This window comes from Perca fluviatilis, chromosome 7, assembly GCF_010015445.1.
Source record: "Perca fluviatilis chromosome 7, GENO_Pfluv_1.0, whole genome shotgun sequence".
NCBI lineage: Eukaryota > Metazoa > Chordata > Actinopteri > Perciformes > Percidae > Perca > Perca fluviatilis.
In genome coordinates this window covers 31,045,336-31,065,395 of record NC_053118.1, presented here as the reverse complement: position 1 = coordinate 31,065,395, position 20,060 = coordinate 31,045,336, and the positions used below count along the sequence as shown (strand labels likewise).

Sequence of the window (20,060 nt, the reverse complement as noted above, 5' to 3'; positions counted from 1 at the left end):
GTGACGGAATGCGAATAGCGTCTGTTGTATCCACGGCAACCAGGACTCTCTAATACTGCACACCTGGATTGGATAAAAATTCTGTGAAACTGAGCATTGTTTTTACTTATTTGCTAATGTAAGGGGCGTTTGATGTTTCATGAAAAAACATCCATGTCGCTTATATGCCCGACTAAGGGTATTTAATGAAGCAAAAATCGTATTTCAGCCCATCAAAATCAACTTTCTACTGCTAGTTTGCGATGCTGGAGGAAGGGTAAGAGACATTTGACTTGTCTTTCTTTAACTACCAAACAAGGACAGCTTAGTTCAACCGCTTCCTTTAGCCAAACATAAATAGTCTGGCTAGCCCTCTTATCTCAGAAGCTAGCAGAGGTGGAAGAAGTAGGCTACTCAGATCCACATTAAGTAGGGCCTAAAAGTAATAATGTATTAGCATCAAAATATACTTATCAAACGTAAAAAGTACTTAGCTACTTATGCAGAATGGCCCATTTCAGAATGATATATCACTGGATTATAATTAGTGATGCATTCATGTGTATCACTTGTTGCAGCTTAAAGGTGGAGCTCATTTTAATTACTCTGCGGCATAACTACGGCTATAATAATATATCAGAATGTATTAGTTGATTCCTATCTTACTATTAATAATCCAATTCTGCAACTAAAGTTGTCAAATAAATGTAGGCTAGTAGAGTAAAAAGTATTTTTTTTTTTTTGCCTTTACAGTGTAGTGGACTAGAAGTAGAAAGTAAGCATAAAATGGAAATTAAAAGTACCTTCAAATTGTACGTAAGTAGCGTACTTAAGTAAATACATAGTTACTTTCCACCACTGTCTAAATGTCACTATGTGCCAAAAATGTCTGAAGTTGAATCACAGGTTACTCATGGGGAATGTTGAAAATGTCCAATCCAGTAAAAAAAGTGAGACAAGGAGAAAAATTGCCCCTGAAATCCAGAGGAATCCAGAGCAAGTAAGCCAAGTGATCTCCTCCTCACAGTCATTTAATAGTGTGTTACATAATTTAAAATGAATTCCCCTGATATGACAAAAACAAACCGCCTGATAACGCCTGTTTTCTAGGGCATCTCATGATCTCAGGAGGCTTCAGTCCCTGCTTGCCAAAAGCATTCCCAGACACGAGGTGAACAACAACAAAATGACGCCACTGAGGCAGCTCATATTTCTCCTTAGGTATGTGTGTATATTGTAGTATGAGACTCCCTGTGTTGCAGGTGGCAGCGTTGAGTCACAGTAAAGCACGCAGCAGTGGAGCCAGCAAATCTCAAGGCCTGCATACTCCAAAAGATACCAACAGACAGAAGAGTGAGAGCGACGCCACCAGTGAAGCCTCTGAACTGGAAAAATTCAGGTTCTTCTTCCCTGGGAATTATAAATAAAATGTATAATCCTTAAATAATTCCTCGCCTATATTATACTATATCACTACCTTCACTTCATACATATCCTATGCTATATCATAAGTTACCATATTATTTTAAGTACCATTACTTGATCATGTCATCAGTCTGGTGTCACACTACTGCCTCTTTAAACACACCCCTGTCACTTTTCCTTGTGATTTTTTTCTTCAAATATATCTTATTATTTCTTTCTTTTACTTTCTTTATTCAACACAACTGTATTGTGTCTTTATCTGTAATATATCTTGTGTCGCTGCAACAACTGAATTTCCCTGCTGGCAATGAATAAAGGTTTTCTTTATCTTATCTTAGAATTCAACTGAAACTTTTTTAAGACCACAAAAACACAGTAATAATGCAGCTATAGTTCAATTTAAGCCTTTTCCTTAACTATTTAAAAGTTAACATGTCCATGTCTAAATTTCTCCTATACATTCACACACAATAATAATCTGCTGGGCTTTCTATACTGTCGTAGCAAGTTGATTTTGTTGAGTGCATACAAGTGTGTATATGTATGTGGGGCTGGGTTTTAGTGGAGATATAATTACAATACAAAACAATATTTTTTCTCTTTGAGAAATATACGTATAGCTTGAATTTTTTTTTTTTTTCATTCAACAAAAGAAGCCAAATATTAAATGGTGTCTAAACACAAGCAGATGTACAAGAACTTTACCCAAGTGAAATAGTCTGAAATTGGCAACATTTTGATTGAAATCAGGAACTATGTGATCAGAGAATAAATAAACAAGATTATGAATCTGGACAGACATTGGGTGTCAACTTTCTGTTCTTGATTCAGACAGATTCTGATGCATTTCGGCTTGATAATCCAGCTCTATGTGTAAAGTTTTCAAGAACTACAGAAGTTAATGGATTGTGTCTTTCGTGGCTGAGCATTCATTATAAGATTTCTCTTATAAGAATCAAATTAGAGAGATAGATAAGAAACAATTGTGAAGCTAATTATATATACAGTATGTTAATGTTTCAGCATCACATACAAAGACCAAAGATGTTTCAGCAGCCACCCACTGCACAAACTCTTCTCTGACATCCTTGCGTCTTTGGTCAAAAACAGACTCTGCAGGTAAAATATCTTTGAAATACTGCAGCTTTTCTGCTCTTGTCTCACACAAGGTTTACTGACAATGTTATTCCCTTTATAGTGAATGGATTGACCATGCACTGCCTGAGTCTGTCCTAAGAGTTCTGATCTGCCTACGATTATTGATCAGAGATCCCTACCATCAGGTACAACTGAAGAAATTCATTTTTATTGTTTATTATGTATTGTATGAATATCATAAAAATGCCTATTTTACCTGCTTTCTTTTAGAAAATCCTCCATCAGCTCCAAGGCATCAATTTACTTGCCAGGGTAAGTGCTCTCGAAGATAATTCTCACCTGCCTAAACAAGCTGTGTTTTGGGATTTATCCTCACATATCTCATGTCATCCTCACCGCTGCTTTATTTCCCTTTCAGTATATGGAGCATGTCACTGCCGTGTACATATCTTGTGGCGAACAGGCGTTTGCTGTGCAGAAGCTGGTCACGATGACCTGTGAGTATTCTGAAGGCAATATCAAGACACACTATATGATAATGTGAGTCTCGTGTACGTCCTCGTCAACGCTGCCTTTGCCGATTGCTCTGCAGACATGTTTCAGAAGCTGTCTGCCGTCGAAGATCAAAGGGTCTGGGTCATCGAGAGCGGCGCTCACAGGGTGAGTGATAAGACAGGGTTATCTGTGATTATGTGCTGTTTGTTTTCAAATCATATTCATGTCTGAGAAGAAATGTATGCCATAACGGAAAGTTATTCCTGTTGGTGCACTGGAACTGGTCACTCACTACATGTTGTATATTGAATATATTTGTGAAGGCTACAGCAGGGTTTTAATATATATATATATATATATATATATATATATATATATATATATATATATATATTGTTTGTATAATTGTTTTGTTTTTTTTTTTTTTTTTTTAATTGAGAATGTTTTTTATTTTCACTGTTTAGTTATTATATTCCATTTCAGTTATTGTTTTATTTAGCACTGGGTCTTAAGGAGAACAATGTTGCCCAATCTGTCCATCCAGCAACTCTCCACCGGTGGATATTCATGTTCCCTAGCTAATGAATCTTAATGTTTTTTGTCTCCCTCTGACCTTTTTTCTAGCACCAACATCAGGCATAAAATTATACAACAAATATTACAATTGAATGCACAGATTGACATGCAATTTTTAAGGAAGGAAGTTCATGCTCCCCAGAGGATGAACCGTTTCCATTTTAGACACATTATGACCTTTCTTAGACAAGACCACCAACGGGCTGAAATATGACATTTACATACAAGAGATATCTCATAATCTAATTGACGGATTACAATACAATTTGTCGAAGATATTGATCTTCAAACCCTTTAGTTTTTAACAATTTCTCATGCAGTGTCACCCACATAACAAACTTGACATTTTAAGCTCTATGGGAGCTGTAAGAATAGTAAGTTTCTGGATTGTGGCTTGCTCCATCCAATACTTGATACCGTGGGTGATAGTGAACATTGCAGCTTCCAGGGTGCAAATATTTACCCTAAGTTGTCAAATGAAGCAGTGAAAACTCTGATGGAGAGTCATAGCAAATGTTTTCTCTCTTTTTGTGAGATGTATGACCATATTAAGTCATGCTTTTGTTGTAGCATGATGGTCAGTGAGTGTCTCTGCTCCCATCTCAAATTCTTCTCCATTTAATGTACTCCTTTCCAAAGGCCACCCTGTCCTTAAATCTACACACACAATGACTCTGCACCCCATATTTCACATTTTATTAGTGTTTTGTACAATTAATTTTACTAATCTGTGCAATGTTATATTATTAAGAATGGTGCAATATATGTATTATATGATGAATGTTGGCTTTTGAATGAATGTTGTTGTTTTTATGTTATGTAGGGATGTGTGCAATATAGTTTCTTTTAAGCACAGCTGGGAGGGGCACCAGCAATATGTTGTATTCATTGTAATATAATGACAATAAAGGCTCATCTTATCTTATCTTACTTTGTGGAGACAAAGTTAAGTCTTTAAACTTTTCTACTTCTAGACACTAGTGAAGCTCCTCTCCACAACAGAAAGCAGTGTGCTGCTGGGAGCCCTGCTGGCACTCACCACTTTGGCTGAGAGGTAACCAAATACTTTATATAATGCATTAAATACATTTATGATTTCGGGGGGGGGGAGTAATTTTTTTTTGGGGGGGCGGACAAAAAAAAAGGGAGAAGGGACCCTTTGGGGGTGGAGAACCTACTTGTAATACTGCAGGAATATGACCTGCTGTCAAAGAGGTAAGAAATCACTAAATTGTTGATGTATTTGTCACAGTCAGATGAAATGTGTCTAAATTGTGGGAACCGCCCTTCCTTCATTTGTGCTAATAAAAAAACTAGACAAACAAATCAAGTTTCTGCATTTCGTCTAAGCACATCTCAGCTTATGTCATCTTATCTGAAAATACAAAGACACATTGCTTTTTCAGGGATTGAACAAAAGACACTTTGTATACCGAATAAGAAACTAGTAATCCCCAATTTAAATGCAGCTAGAAAGCAATTTAAAGAATTTAAAACAACATAAAAACATAGAAACAAGCAAGGGCTAGACTGAACCTGCTATGTCCTCCAGGATGAGTGCGGAGCTGCTGAGGCTCCTGTCCCCGGTGTGGCAGGTGAGGGACCAGCTCAGGGAGCTGGAGGGTCTGCCTGTGCTGCTGAGCCTGCTGTACGGCCAGCACCTGAAGCTGCTGTGGAGCGTCGCCTGGGTCCTGGTCCAGCTCTGCCAGGATCCCGACGCCAGGACGGAGATCCGGAGCTGGGGCGGGGTGCAGCAGCTTCTCCGGCTGCTCGACAGGTTTGTGAGACTACGCAATAAAGTTGGGGGACTCACAAGAGACAGATTCAAAAAGAATGATCAAAATCAAACCACAGAGGCCAAGATACAGTATGCTGACTTTAAATCTCTAGTATAGGTCAAGTTTAAAAAACAATGGATCCTACATTTCTCATAATGCAACCTGATAGCATTTTCCATTAGATTCATTAGTTAACTCAGCTTTGGAGACTTCAAATGTTTAGCAGAAAGCCTTCATTACAAACTGGGCCATGGAAAGACATCTGCGTTTAACAGGCAGGGAAAAATAGGCTGTTGGTTTCATTATGGGAATTGTAGGATTCAGTGATTTTGGAGCCTCTGCAGCATACATTTTGACCATTCTTTTGTAAAACTGTCTCATGGGTTGCCCAACTTTATGGAATTACAACACTAAATGTCTGCAGTAGCTCAGAGTATTTGTAAAGGGAAAACGGTTCTGATTTATACTGCATGAGACTATAACATTTACCATGATATATCTGCAGGATGTTAACTACTAGGTGCTGTGATTTCTGGCCTTCTAAAAATGTACCTTCAGTATTTTAACAACCAATGATGGAGGATGCAAATACAATTGACTAACCAGCATCACAAGACATTTCAGTTTTAAAGCTTAGTTTTTGGGCAAAAAAAAAAAAAGGAAGGCGCTATTTACTGTACATTTGTTGTTGACATACAACATAACTCTCACAGTGACAGGCAGTACGTCTCTGACCGCTCGTCCATCGAGGCGCTCAGAGACGTACTGCCTGTCACTGTGAGAGTTATGTAGTACGTCTCTGACCGCTCGTCCATCGAGACGCTCTCCAGCGCCAACGCAGTCGGCCGCATCCAGAGAGAGCACATGAGAGAGGAGCTCAGCCCGCAGGAGGAGGTGGACAACACTATGGCCCTGCAGTCAGGTCAGGGACTGTACAACTTACCGCATTTTCTTTAGGGTTTCTTGAGATGTAGATATCACCCAGTAAGAGTTTGTGCTGTTAATACTGTCATGTAAGATGGTTAAAAAAAAAAAGCCAGTGTGCTTACCACTACACAGTAACTTCTGCCCCCAGAGGAGTCTTATCAGTTACTTAGAATGTAAACAGCTTTTTCCTGAAGTGAGACATGAGTTACTGTATCTATGATTTTGGAGGAAATGGTTGTAAAACAACACTATGAAATTAAACTAATTTTGGTAAAAGATAAACATTTTGTTGTGGCTGTCCCAATAAGAATTTGCAGAAAAACTTTGAATTTTACAATCTGAAGGTGTCAGTGTTTCCATTCTTTGGTCTTCCTGTGGTTTGGAGAGTGAGTTATTAATGTTTACAGCTGTTTATTGGACTGTCTGAGACTATAAGATTGCACGCATATGTTCTTAAATTAAGCCATATCCTTTTTAATCCCTTTTCCAGCCTGCTGCACAGTTCTGACTGAGCTTAGTCTGGATGACACATCTGCTCACCACATTGTGCAGGTAAGGAAAAGGTCTTTAGACGAAGAGCAGAACAGTTGAGAGGATTGGGCTGAATAAGTCCACCTTTATATCAAATTACTATATGTAAAACATTGTAAAACATTGAGTCAATTAATTTTGACATTCTTTTCGTAGGAAAATGGGGTCTATATAATCGCAAAGTTGATTTTACCTCAAAACTCTGGACCAAAGGTCACACCTTTGCAGGTATATGGCATTCATATATGTATTAAATTACATTATTATGTAGATGTTGTTGCTACCTGAGAGTAACATATTCGTACATTTCTTTGCATATCGGCAGTGCTATGCGTTTCGAACCCTTCGGTTTCTCTTTAGCGTGGAAAGAAACAGACATCTGTTTAAAAGGTGATGTTACAACATAACTATTTTAGAAAGAAGAAAAAAACATACCTTAAGCTCATATCATGCATCAATCGTTTAAACTTGGCTACTGTTGGAAATCTGTTTTGAAGAAAAATCTCTTCAAATGTTCTCTAATGCTGTTATGTAATGTCTTATCCATTTCAGACTCTTTCCCACAGACCTCTTTGAGTTGTTTATTGATGTTGGACATTATGTGCGGGACCTCGCGGCCTACGAGGGACTGCAAACCAAAGTTTCACTTTACACTGTAAGAGAACGGCTTCTGAATGGATTCAGCTGTTTATTAAGCTGGTTTTTGGCTGCAAAATAAAAAGAAATATTACTGGGATTTTTGGGATGAATAAACTATACAGATTGACGAGAAGGATTCTTTACCTTGCAAATGGATGGAGCTCTGTCTGTTTTGTAATTCAGGAAGAGGAACTGGACAGTCTGAGAGAGAACATTGAGACTGTGGACCAGAACCGACCTCCCCTTAAAGTCATCAATGGTTACTCCATACTGGAACATCTGGGCACCGGCGCCTTTGGAAGCGTCTTCAAGGTACGACAAACCAGGGCTGGGTAATATATCGATATTATATCGACTTCGATGTATGAGACTAGATATCGTTTTAAATTAGAGAGATCGTAATATGACAAGTGTTACGACAAACATCCTTAAAACAGAAGAGTTGGTTTGGGTCAATTTAGCTTCTTTAGGACCTCATTTAAGAGTGCTTCAGGTGGTTCACATCAAGTGTTTTTGGTTCCAATAATTATACTCAACGACAGGTCCGAAAGCAGAGTGGCCAGAACCTCCTGGCTCTGAAGGAGGTGAACCTCCATAAGCCGGCGTTTGGCAACGACAAGAAGTCCAGAGACAGTAATGTGGAGAAAATCATCTCTGAGCTCACGATCGTCAAAGAACAGGCACAAAGTTTCAATTTTTAACCATTAAGAGTACATTTTATTACACGCTCTCTGAACAAGTTATATTTTTTGTTGTTTATGTTTCTTCCTCTCTAGATGACACACCCAAACATTGTTAAATACTACAAGACATTTTTGGAAGGTGAGGATTCATTATTTTTTTTACTGGCCTTAACCCTAACTATAATAAGGAAGAAATACAACAAATACTCCAATCCAAGTTTGTTTTAGGCGACAAGCTGTACATCGTGATGGAGCTGATCGAGGGAGTGCCGCTGGCTGAACATTTAAACTCTCTGAAGGAGAAGCAGCAGACGTTCACAGAAGACAGAATTTGGAATATATTCATACAGGTAACAACAACTCTTTTTTTAATCCTCCGTGTCCTCCTTGGCTACTAGCAACTGCATCGAGGAGGGGTGGGGGCACGTGCGCGATCATGGAAAGCTTGTATCATGTGGACGCCTCGACAGTGTTGTTGTCATTACTTAGAATTCCTCATGGGGCGACAGAAACTACGCACTATAGCTTTAAATATAGTGTAAATTGACAGACATTTTTGTCTGAATAGAAAAATCTCCGTCTTTTTAATAACTAAATCACTAACTGATCTGTATCTTCTCCATGTTCCCCCAGATGTGTCTGGCATTGAGGTACCTACACAAGGAAAAGAGAATAGTCCACCGAGACCTCACACCAAACAACATCATGCTGGGAGAAAAGGACAAAGTCACCATCAGTGAGTGTCAACAGTTTCTCTCTCCCTGTCTTGTCCTATTAGAAAAGTTTAACCTGTGTCTTTCTTCTGCTTGAAGCTGACTTCGGCCTGGCGAAGCAGAAACAGGAGAACAGCAAGCTAACGTCAGTGGTCGGCACCATCCTTTACTCCTGGTGAGGAAAGTCATTCTAAACATCCAGCAGTTAGATTAGATTACTTGGTCGTTTTTAAGGGGTCACTGAGGAGTTTTCATCAGGAATATTTCTTTCTCTTATTCTCAATGAATTCTAGATCTGGTGAAAACATTTAACATCATTTTTCAAGACTGAGCATCATAAATGAAATTTAATTGTGGTTGATTGCATTGAGGGGGAGCAGATATCTCAAACGCTGTCCAAATAAAACTATCTGCGTGGCTAGATAACACTAGAAGAAGGTGAAAAAATGTGTTTTGGGTGAACCAACCCTTTAAGGAAGTATGGCAGAGCTTTTTTTATGATTTTACAGCCTGTTCGAGAAACAGCCGATACAGCAGCTCAAGAGTGTTTATGGTCCTGACAACAGCTGTGTGTGTGTGCTCTTGAGAGTGCGGACATATTTTGAAAGTTGAGACATGCTTTCCGGTCCTCACTTTGTCAACGAGCTGTTGTTTTAGGGTTGGTTAAGCAAATGCATTAGGGGGGGGGGGGGTTCCTCACAAGGTAACACATACAAACATTTGTGTGCCTGTTAGTCCAGAGGTGGTGAAGAACGAGCCGTACGGAGAGAGAGCCGACGTCTGGGCTTTGGGCTGCATCCTCTACCAGATGGCTACTTTACAGCCTCCATTCTACAGCAGTAACATGCTGTCGCTGGCCAGCAAGGTCTCACACACACACACACACACACACACACACACACACACACACACACACACACACACACACACACACACACACACACACACACACACACACACACTTACTGTTGCGTCTTATTCTGTGCTGGTAGATTGTCGAGGCCGCCTACGAGCCGATTGAAGAAGGAGCTTTCTCAGAGAGAGTCACAGACATGATCAGATGGTGAGACTTTTATATTTATATATTTGGTCTTTCAAAATAAAATTAAAATAACCAGTAGTTAAACTGAATCCTTTAAAAGTCAAAACTTTAGTGTAAGTTGGACAGTAGCCTCAGCACCATTACACATTACTGGCAATCATTTTGATCCATTGGCGATAAACAGGCTTTTATTGGCTCAGTTATTGATTTAAACTCACAAGTTAATTTATTAGTTTAGTTTATAACTATTGAATTCAGCTCAAATAATTAACTAGTTAATACTTAATTAATACTTATCTATGACATACATTTTATCCTATTTATATTATTATTTTTGTGTTTTCATTGTTACAGATTAAAAGTAATTCAGTAATAAAGTTCCTCTAATGTATTCATACATTAATATACTCTTTTATGGGACGTCCTGTCCAGGTGTTTGAGTCCAGATGCAGACCAGCGGCCGGACATTGTGGCCGTCAGCTCCAGGATATCCGACCTCATGATGAGGCTGATGGATGGCCTCTACACTTCCCAGAATGCACTGGAAAGAAGAGCAGAGAGAGACAGGAAGCGAGCGCAGAAGTACTTCCTAGAGAGGCACAAAAGCAGGACGGACTGCAGTTACACAAACCTGTCTCAGGTGAATTGGATTTTGAAAAATAAAAAGGATGTCTTTGAGGACTATTTAGATACAATTTATTGTTGTACAAAGAGATAACTAAGAACCTCTGTAGTAGTTGCAAATTAGTGATTAAATTTGACGGTTGTAAATAATCATTTTCAGTATGTTCTGCAGGATTATAAAAAAAAATACATGCTGCACTTTTTGCAGGAAAAATCCTTAATGAATACTGAATCTCCGACACCACGCTCTTCTGCAGCCTGCACTTCAAACCACAGCGAGCAGAATATCAGTCAAGGTGACTGTGTTTCATACTGCACAGAATTTAACACAGACTGGGAAGGATATGGAATCAAAACATGATTACATGTTGTAAAAATGATTAAGTGTTGTAAATTATTGTGTGCCTTTTTTAGATGATGCCTCAGATGGTGATGCTGAACCACGCAACACCAACATCGACACCACTGCCTTTACAGGAAAACACTACGGTTAGTTCCCGGTCGTATTCATCATGAAGTTGGGTAGCAGTTTTTACTTAGGGATTTGAACCGACAGTTTAGCAGTAACACGGCCGGTCTTTTACTCGCTTTTTGCTCGCAGCTTTCTCTATAGAGGTGGTGATGGCGTAGTGGATATGACACATGCCTTTGGTGTGGGAGCTCTGGGTTTGATTCCCACTGCGCTACATCAACCAATGTGTCCCTGAGCAAGACACTTAAACCCCTAGTTGCTCCAGAGGTGTGCGACCTCTGATATATATATAGCAATTGTAAGTCGCTTTGGATAAAAGTGTCAGCTAAATGAAATGTAACGTAGAGCTACAGCTTCGGAATAGATATTTGGCAGCTCCTATGTTTACTTGTGTCTGACTCCTCACTCGGTCAGTCTGCCGTTTCCTCTTTCTCTGTTCCTCCGACAATGCTTTCCTAGCTTTTTTGCCGGCTCAGCCATGACGATAGTGTGAAAAACTCCATCACTACCTTGTTAGCCGGTTCCTGTATGTGTGCAGTGCCGTGAAGCAATTCGTTACATCACGAGACCTGATATCACGCGATACTTCCTGACGCTGAGGCCGGCGGCCCGCCGGCCGAAAGTTGCAAGGGTGGTTTTTTCCGCTCACAGGCGCTAGGGGGGAGCGAGACGACCACCACTGAACCCAAAAAAAGTCATATAACCATTCCAATGACTCCGAAGATGTTCAGTTAAGGTAAATTAAGTTAAAAAAAACTGCATAGTTCCCCTTTAAGTTTCTATTATTTAAGTTTTTTTTCAGATTGGTTGATTCACTGTTTGATTTGATCTTTTGGCTTGTTTTGTGTTTCTCAAAAGGAGTAAAGTCTAGTGCTTGTTTTACACCTGACCACATTCAATCTGGGTAAGTAAATAAATCTCACATTACATTACCCATTTCTGTATGGTCAGTGGGAAATGCATATTGTATCCTCATTTAGTCATGTAAAAAACAGTTATCTGTAAATGGAGGCCGCTGTTTGTTGATGCACTGACACTCATATAAAAACAGTTTATTCATATCTGCACAATTTCTTGACTTGTTTTTTTGATTTTCCTCTCACCTCAGTGGGGATTATACTGCTGCAAAGATTAAACCAAGACCAGGTACATTTTCAACCTGATGGGAATGCTTTACACATAAACAACCCAAAGAGCAGACGTTCTAAATGTCTCTTATAAAATGTGTCTGTCCTGTTTATTAGCCTGTGTGTTTTTGTTTTCGCTCTCACCTCAGTGTCAGCAGGGATCTGTGTCTCCCAGAAGAAGGTTCGGCAGATTGATGATCCCATTCAGAGGCTCCTTGTGCAGCTGCACAAAATTATTTACATCACTCAGGTACAGTAATACAACTATTTATTGCTAGATCTTATCAAAGTTTAGTTTAACGCTGCAGACACATCTCACCAGTCCAAATACAGTCTGTATCGACGACGTTTCATTTCCGGGATTGTTCAAGTGCCTCTGGAAATTCCGCCGGATGTCCCTCATTTTCGGCCGGACGTCCGTCACCTTCCTCTTTCTTTGTGTTGGCGTTCTAAACTCCGGTCGATTAACGAGGACTATGGTTAACTGCTCCTCAGATCTCTGCAGGGTAAATCCAGACAGCTAGCTAGACTAGCTGTCTAATCTGAGTTTTTATTGTTGCACGACAAAGACAAAGTTCCTTCCCGAGGCTATTTTGCAGTGGCACCGCCCGGCGCTTATCGCCACCCGTGACGATTGTGATTGGTTTAAAGAAATGCCAATAAACCAGAGCATGTTTTTCTCCCATCCCGGAATGCTGTTTGGACTAGCCAAACGTTCCTCCGCAGCGCTGTGGAGGAAGGTCTGGTCAATGCGAGACTTGTCCAAATATAGTAAAGAATTGAATTCTAAGAGGTTCAGTCTTATGTAAAGGGTTTCGTGACTGTTTGGCTCATAAATTCTGTTACAAATTCATCAAAAACTTGGCCATCAACCTACAAAACAGGCTGTTTTTCATCCTTACTTCAGGATTGATACTTGAATGTAAATGAGAAATGTTATCAACTTTTTCCCCATCACCAGCTTCCACCAGCTCCGCACCACAACATCAAACGACGGATCATTGAAAGATTTAAAAAGACTCTGTTCCACTACGGGAGCGATCCATACAACCTCAAAGTGGAGCTCAGCAAGGTTTGTACGGCCGATTTACATTCCTCACGACCAACAGTCCAAAACCAAAAGATGTATCATCATAGAAAAGCTTTAAAAAAAGAAGAAGGTATAAACAATGTTTTTCTTTCGATTGAATAATGGATTAATCAGCTGATTAAAGTAATGTGTTCTCAAACTCAGTCGGGGTTCTGGGGGAGAACAGGAGTTTTTTTTATTGCAATTTAGCATGTAAGTGCCATGTTGATTATTAGAAAAAAGGGTATTCATATTTAAACTGGGGTTCCTCTTTTAGTTATTAATGATGAAACAAACTGTACCATCCCAATGCTGTTACATGAGGCCAGTCTGAGATATTGGGGAAGATTGTTGAGGATCTCCTTTCCGTTTCCCTGTAGCTCCTCCACTCCTCTCCAGAGCTGATGGAGTTAGGCTCAACCAGTTCAGACTGGTGGCCTTTGGTCCACCACTTCACAGGAGCCGCTGCTGACAGCACGGGTAAGACTGATGTCACAGCTTCAAACACTAAACGCTGCAGGTGCTTTGGCACATCTCCTCCTGCACAAACTCATAGTGCATTTTGGTGCCTTCTGACCTTTTCATTTTTTCTGCTTCTGGCAGGTGATGGGAATCTCAAAGATGGAGTCACATATCAGCAGATGCAGGTCGGTTTCTCTGAGAAGGCCATTAGCAGATGTTCCTGATTTAACATGATTGATGATTTAATATATAGGTCGTCAGTGAAGCCATTTTGGGAAATATGCCTATTCACTTTCTAGCTGAGAGTTAAGAGAAGAAGATCAACACCACTCTCATCCATAAATATGAAGCTACATTCAGGAGACTTTAGCTTAGCACAAAGACTGGAAGCGGGGTAAAACGGCAAGCCACTGCTTCCTGCTAATAAATAGTTCCATGCTAAGCTAAGCTAAGCTAAGCTATCTGTCTGCAGCTTCATATTTAAAAGGGATACGCCACCGTTTGTTGAAATAGGGCTTATCACGGTCTCCCCTAGCTGTAAATAGGTGGGCCAACGCATTTTTTGTGCATGCATTGTTTTAGTCCGGTGCAACACCGGCAGCGCCGCCGCTAGTTAGCTTAGCGTAGTGAATGGAATCCTGTGTTGCCGGTTAGCATGTTGTGAGTAAAAGTGAGCCAACAAAAGACAAAAAAAACAACCTAATTACTTGCACTGAGACAAAAAATGCATTGGCCCACCTATCTACAGCCAGGGGAGACCGTGATAAGCCCTATTTCAACAAACGATGGCGTATTCCTTTAACTTACAATGAAATGGTATCAATCTTCTCATCTCTCTCTCAGCAAAAAGTGAATACGTATAACAACTAAAATGTCAAACTATTCCTTCCATTTAATCAGGAACGAACAAATATTTCTGTAATATAAAATATTGTTTCAATACTATGGATATTTATATTAATAGGTTTCTCCTGATGAAGCTAGTATCTCATTTTGGAACAAAACTTTCATTTCCACTTCACGTCAGTCTGCCGGTGAAGTGATTTCCTGAACAAATGTTCCTTTTTTTTATAGGGGATCATAGAGGAGCTGCTGGAGGAAAACAGCTACTATAAAAGCAACACACAGCAGGTGACATTTTACCATTCTGACAAACAATAGACAGACTCCTAAACTTCAGTCTTTACTCTTCAGTAAAAGCTGTAAAAACAGCTGTGATCACTTTTCCTAAGATCTCACTCACAATGCAACTGAAATAATTTAAAAAGATTTACATTTTTCTTCGTGTGTTATCGATTTTTGAAATGTGGTATGCGCTGTTAAAGGGTAAGTTATGACTGCTGTGAATGAAAGTTGGATTACTGTATGGTAAAACTTAAGATGCTAAATAATAATATATATATATATATATATATATATATATATATATATATATATATATATATATATATATATATATAGCAAATCATTTCCTGATTTCACTAAAATTAAAAAATGACTGTGGTGTGCTGTGGTTTAGATAATTATAATCTTGGACGTGTTGTGTTAATTACAGGACAGCAGAGAAAAGAAATGAGCAAGAAAACAAGTATTCATCATCAGCAACAGCTGGAAAAACATTTGCATCAGCCTGAGTTCACAAAAATACTGTATGTGCTCTTGTAATGTATTAACTTTAATTGAATCTTCTTAATACCCAATGTATAATTGTTTTTACATAAAACTTTAAAAATTCAAAAATGAACAAAATGTATGGGCACTTAAACTATTGAAAACTTAGCTTAGCTATTGTTGTGATACGGCTGCTGACAGCACTGAAGGGCTGCAATGAATGCCTATTGTCATTGATTGTGGTGATCATTTCCTCAGGGAACCAATTATTTATTTGGTCTATAACAGTGAAAAATGTCTGTCACGGGCTCCTACAGTAAAGCCCAACAATATTGAATGTTGCAGATTATTTGTGAGTTGAAAATTTGATGTGACTGTAAATCTCCAAAGATAATTTAATATACGTACATTGCATGTGATTGTAATGAAGTGTAAACCTAAGTCAGTTCAGCCCATGAGATCCTTCTCTAATCAAAGTGAACTGGCCTGTAACTTGCAAAAAACACACACACAGAACCACTTTAACACCAACACTATCCAGATATTTTTTATTTATTTTTTTTATCTGTGGGGCTCAGGCGCTCAGTTTTGTTTTTTCAGGTTTATCTGTCTCTAGCATGTTACATTCTCAGGACCAGACTCAGCAGTTTGAGGTTTGGCCTGTTTTAACAGGACTGCACATCACAGAATGTTTCAAATGGCTGCAAGCCAAAGCTGCAAAAGCTACAGTTTGTCAAGGAGCAGATAAGAAACCAAACCTTCACCTTAATTCAACATTCATTTTTAACCATAATCACAATGTCTGACTGCAGCTTCGGCAGACAACGAAAACAGGTCAAATGTTTTGATTTTGATATTAACACGCTCTCTGAAATACGGTTATCATTTCCAGTGTGAGTAACATCTAAAATATACTCTCTGTATGTAATTCACTCGTTTCTCATTTTGAAGAGTGGAGGGGAGCTGAAGGAACGCTTTATGCACTTTAAACAAAAAGGGATTTCTCAGTATAGTCTGTATAAGGAATATATATTGTAAAATGATGGATGAAATAAACTATTTAATGCAGACAATGTCCATCTGTGATCATTTATCATGTTAATATAAAGTTCAAGCAATTTGTCCTCACTTGCTGTAAAGAAACGTACCTTAAAAAGTAATAGTACAATGTCCGTTACAAGTAAAACATTGTAGGCTGACAAGCCAGAGCCACATCAAGATGGCCCTGGCTGCAAATTACATTTGCTGCCGCTACGGTGCATCTAGATTTCTAGGCTAAAAACATTGAACATCTTAAGTAAAAGTACAGAAGTACTGCAGTAATAGCTAAATATACTTATATTTCAAAGTAAAAGTACTCATCTTGGAGAAAAATGTCCCCTGTGACCGATTTATTATTATGTATTTGATTGTTCAGATGCACCAATGCCTGAGCAACATTTTACTGTTGTAGCTGCTCAAGATGGAGCTAGTTTCAACTGTATAACATAGTTCAGTCCAGTTGTTCCAACCTGGGGGTCAGGCCCCAACAAAGGGTCACAAGATGAATCGGAGGGATCGTAAGACGACTATTGGGAGAGTAAAGTTTTTATATACAAATCTGCTTCCTTTTTTTATTTCTTTTTACTTTTCTCTAATCTTTGCTTTTGTGTGTGAAATCTTGGATAATGCAACCATCTGAGAGTTATTTGTTTATTATATTTGTATCATTAGATTACATTAGTCCAAATCTGCAAAGTAACTAAAGTTCTCACACAAATGAGTAAAAAGCACAGTGATTCCTCTTTGAATTGAAGTGAAGTAAAAGTATAAAGTTGCAGAAAACAGAAATAGTAAAGTACAAGTAGCCTTCCTTAAAAGTGTAACTTTCCATCACTGCTCGGAACATTTCGTTGGTTGAAAGGTCAACAACTTCTAAACTAGACTCTTGGGGGTTTTTTTTGTAAAGGGACCACAAGCCAAAAAGGTTGTGAACCACAGGTTTAATCTTTAAAGCTTTGGTGCGTAACGTTTTGATATGAACGTCCATCACATTCAAGTTATCGCCAAATGAGTTGATACAAAGCTAATCAAGACTTATCAGCGCCACACAACTCTCTCATTTCCTATTATAAGCATATCGTAGGTTTATTATGCAATATCTTAATCTGAAAAGTAACTACATCTGTCAGATAAATGTAGGGGAGTAAAAAGTACAATATTCCCATCTGAAGTGTGATGGAGTAGAAGTAGAAAGTAGCATAACATGGAAATACTCAGCCTCAAAATGTTACTTACTTTCCACCACTGGTAGTGAGCGGAGTTCAACAACAAGGGAAAAGAGCCAAATGCAGAAAATCCAGTTCCAGTTCAGTGATTTATTGAAAAAGTAAAAATACAAACGCTTACTGGCATGGGTAGCAAGTCTAAACAAAAGTAACTGAGAATCCACAGCAGGCAGAAACAGATTAGAGATTGGGGTTCACGGTTCAAGGTTCAGATTTACTGGTTCAGGTGGCTGCAACGCTCAGGAATGAAGCAACATGACAATCTGACAACTGACTGGGGGGAAAAAAAAGAGGCTCTGGGACATGTACTGACATGGTGATTGGGAAATGGGACACAGGTGTGCAGGAGGATGTGTGCGTCAGGTGACCAGGATAAGGAAAGTCCGAGGGCATCTAGTGGACAGGTGGAAATTAGCAATAAAGCTTAATAGAGGGGAAGGCTTGGGGAATAGGGGGGGGGACGGAGTGGCTGGAAGTATGGACAGAGAAGCAGAATGTGCAAAAATAAACAACTGAGGCAGCTGTTGTTCACATTTCATTTTTTGTGCACATATAACGAGCGTGTTAACTTGTGTGCTGTTGTTTTTTTCATTTGGGAGCAGTGATGGAAAGTAACAATTTTAAGATAGGTTACTTGTACTTTTTCCGTTTTCTGCAACTTTATACTTCTACTTCACTTCAATTCAAAGGGGAAACTGCTATTCACTCCTCTACATTTGTTGGATAACGTTAGTTCCTTTGAAGATTTAGACTAATGATACATTAAAGTGCACATTGATGCATCAATAATCATAATACTATAATAATAGGTAGCACTGAGTACTTCTTCCATCACTGCTTGGGAGCAGACAATAAAACCCTAGTCCAATGTTTACTGAAAACAAACCACCTGTCCATACTGGTGACTTTTTACATCTTAGAAAATGTATTATGAGTTATATGAAAAGCCTCAAGTAATCCACTAACACATCATAAAATGAGCTATTTTATTCTACATCAATAATCTGAAAATATTTACTGTACTGTAGTGCAGTTTCCTTACATGAACCACAGGGGGCAGTATGAACCTGGCTTTTGAGAGAAGATGAGCTGACCTCAAACAACCTCACAGCTCCACAACATAAAACATACCGCTGTCGTCTCAGAAATGACAAAAAAAAAGCTTCAGTGGAAACAAGAAACAGCAAAAATAAAATCCAGTACACAAGACTTTAATAGACCAACAAAAACATGAAATGTGATATGTTCCAGGTTAAATTGGCAAAATACTGTATGCAACATTCACAAAATATGGAATATGTTGGCACATTTAGAGTAGGCACATGAGTTCTTACAGTATACAGGCTGCTTGTATTGTTTATTACAGTAGATATTTTATACACTTTAAACTTGAAATGTACATCTCTTTAGGCACAAATGTAAGTTTCTGATAGACAACATTTCCCATAATCCTTTTTGTCCTGTTGCAAGTTTTCTTTCTTTTTTTTATCAGTATTCTTTCTACGGTAAAACTTGTACAAGGTATTTATTTTTAGGAAAAACTACCTGTGAGAAGACGATATCAAACACGGATGCATTTTAAAAAAACACGTTATTTTGTTAAAGGAATACACTAAAATTTGTAGAAAACATGTATATACAGAACGCATCAAGACAAGGTATAACAAACTTTTCATTATTAATACGGAAATTTGAACATTTCGATCAACATCCAGGCCTACCAATAACTGCAAATATATCATCTGGGATTAAAACTTTGCATTAAGAATATGTGTAAAAGAATAAAGTTGTGTATTAGCTTACTTACAGTGTACTTATATTTGATACTGCAAAACAATCAAGCAGATCTCCAGCAAAACACTGACGTCCATTGAGCGACAAGCTCTTAAAAGGAGTTTATTTGCATTCTTGCCGACAGTTGGCTGAGTGGATCGATACCACTCTCATGTCTGCATGCTGTTAATATACTGTAAAACTGGAGCCAGCAGCCTGTTAGCTTAGCTTAGCATAAAGACTAGAAACAGTTAGCCTGGTGTCGCCCAAAAGTAACAAACCTATAAGTACATCTAAAGCTCACTAACTAGCATGTCATGTTTAGTGTGTTCTTTGTTTGATTCGTACAAAACAAAGTGTAAAAACTATTTGTGATTTCATGACTATTTCTTGACTGGACACAGTGACTTCTGGAGTCTTTGTGGATTTTTCTTAGGCAACCGGCGTTCTTAGGTGTCCGAAATGACTCCCAATTTAATATACAGTGCTCTACAGTTACCCATCGCCATTTTATTTGAGTGTCCAAACTCTAAGTTAGTGTGATTGGAGTGCATTATGTAGTGCTCTCAGAAAATATGCCACGGTGGAACGAAAAAAGTAGTGTCCATGGCAAGTACATTCATTTCTGCAAACAATCCCACAATGCAATGTATCGCATTTCACAGAAAGTTACTGTTGAGCGACTATACTAGAGGCGGCAACCGCGAATCGCTTTGCTGATTTGAATCGATTCGTTCAGTTCACTTCAAAGTTTGTTCACTTTTTGTTT

The 20,060-nt window shown here is 38.7% G+C and overlaps 1 protein-coding gene across 2 annotated transcripts; it reads left to right on the top strand.

Annotated features, from left to right (window-relative positions):
- Nucleotides 1-118: 118 nt before the first annotated feature.
- On the top strand, nt 119-16,321 carry nek10 (NIMA-related kinase 10). Of its 2 annotated transcripts, XM_039805379.1 has the most exons (36): nt 119-256; nt 733-979; nt 1,090-1,150; nt 1,242-1,378; nt 2,428-2,523; nt 2,603-2,687; nt 2,773-2,814; nt 2,921-2,999; nt 3,095-3,162; nt 4,548-4,627; nt 4,723-4,788; nt 5,126-5,354; nt 6,144-6,273; nt 6,769-6,830; nt 6,966-7,037; nt 7,135-7,199; nt 7,362-7,464; nt 7,632-7,760; nt 7,991-8,128; nt 8,225-8,270; nt 8,360-8,481; nt 8,765-8,867; nt 8,944-9,019; nt 9,580-9,709; nt 9,837-9,907; nt 10,319-10,526; nt 10,719-10,806; nt 10,925-10,999; nt 11,841-11,886; nt 12,091-12,128; nt 12,259-12,359; nt 13,071-13,181; nt 13,559-13,658; nt 13,782-13,825; nt 14,715-14,771; nt 15,196-16,321. In XM_039805379.1, the coding sequence occupies exons 2-36, from the start codon at nt 900-902 to the stop codon at nt 15,214-15,216; spliced, it is 3,159 nt and encodes a 1,052-aa protein (XP_039661313.1). In that variant the 5' UTR covers nt 119-256; nt 733-899; the 3' UTR covers nt 15,217-16,321. The 2 variants fall into 2 exon arrangements, with proteins under 2 accessions (XP_039661313.1, XP_039661312.1); XM_039805378.1 differs by lacking the exons at nt 119-256; nt 733-979; nt 1,090-1,150; ... (5 more) ...; nt 3,095-3,162; nt 4,548-4,627 and adding an exon at nt 6,065-6,101 and having other exon boundaries at nt 4,744-4,788; nt 5,126-5,350; nt 6,171-6,273.
- Nucleotides 16,322-20,060: the final 3,739 nt, after the last annotated feature.

Excerpts from the sequence above, each read along its gene's own strand:
- nek10 (XM_039805379.1), top strand. The coding sequence starts at position 900 with ATGTTGAAAATGTCCAATCCAGTAAAAAAAGTGAGACAAGGAGAAAAA. Across the intron at positions 2,815-2,920 it reads GCATCAATTTACTTGCCAGG|TATATGGAGCATGTCACTGC; the intron begins GTAAGTGCTCTC and ends TTTCCCTTTCAG. Across the intron at positions 8,482-8,764 it reads TTTGGAATATATTCATACAG|ATGTGTCTGGCATTGAGGTA; the intron begins GTAACAACAACT and ends ATGTTCCCCCAG.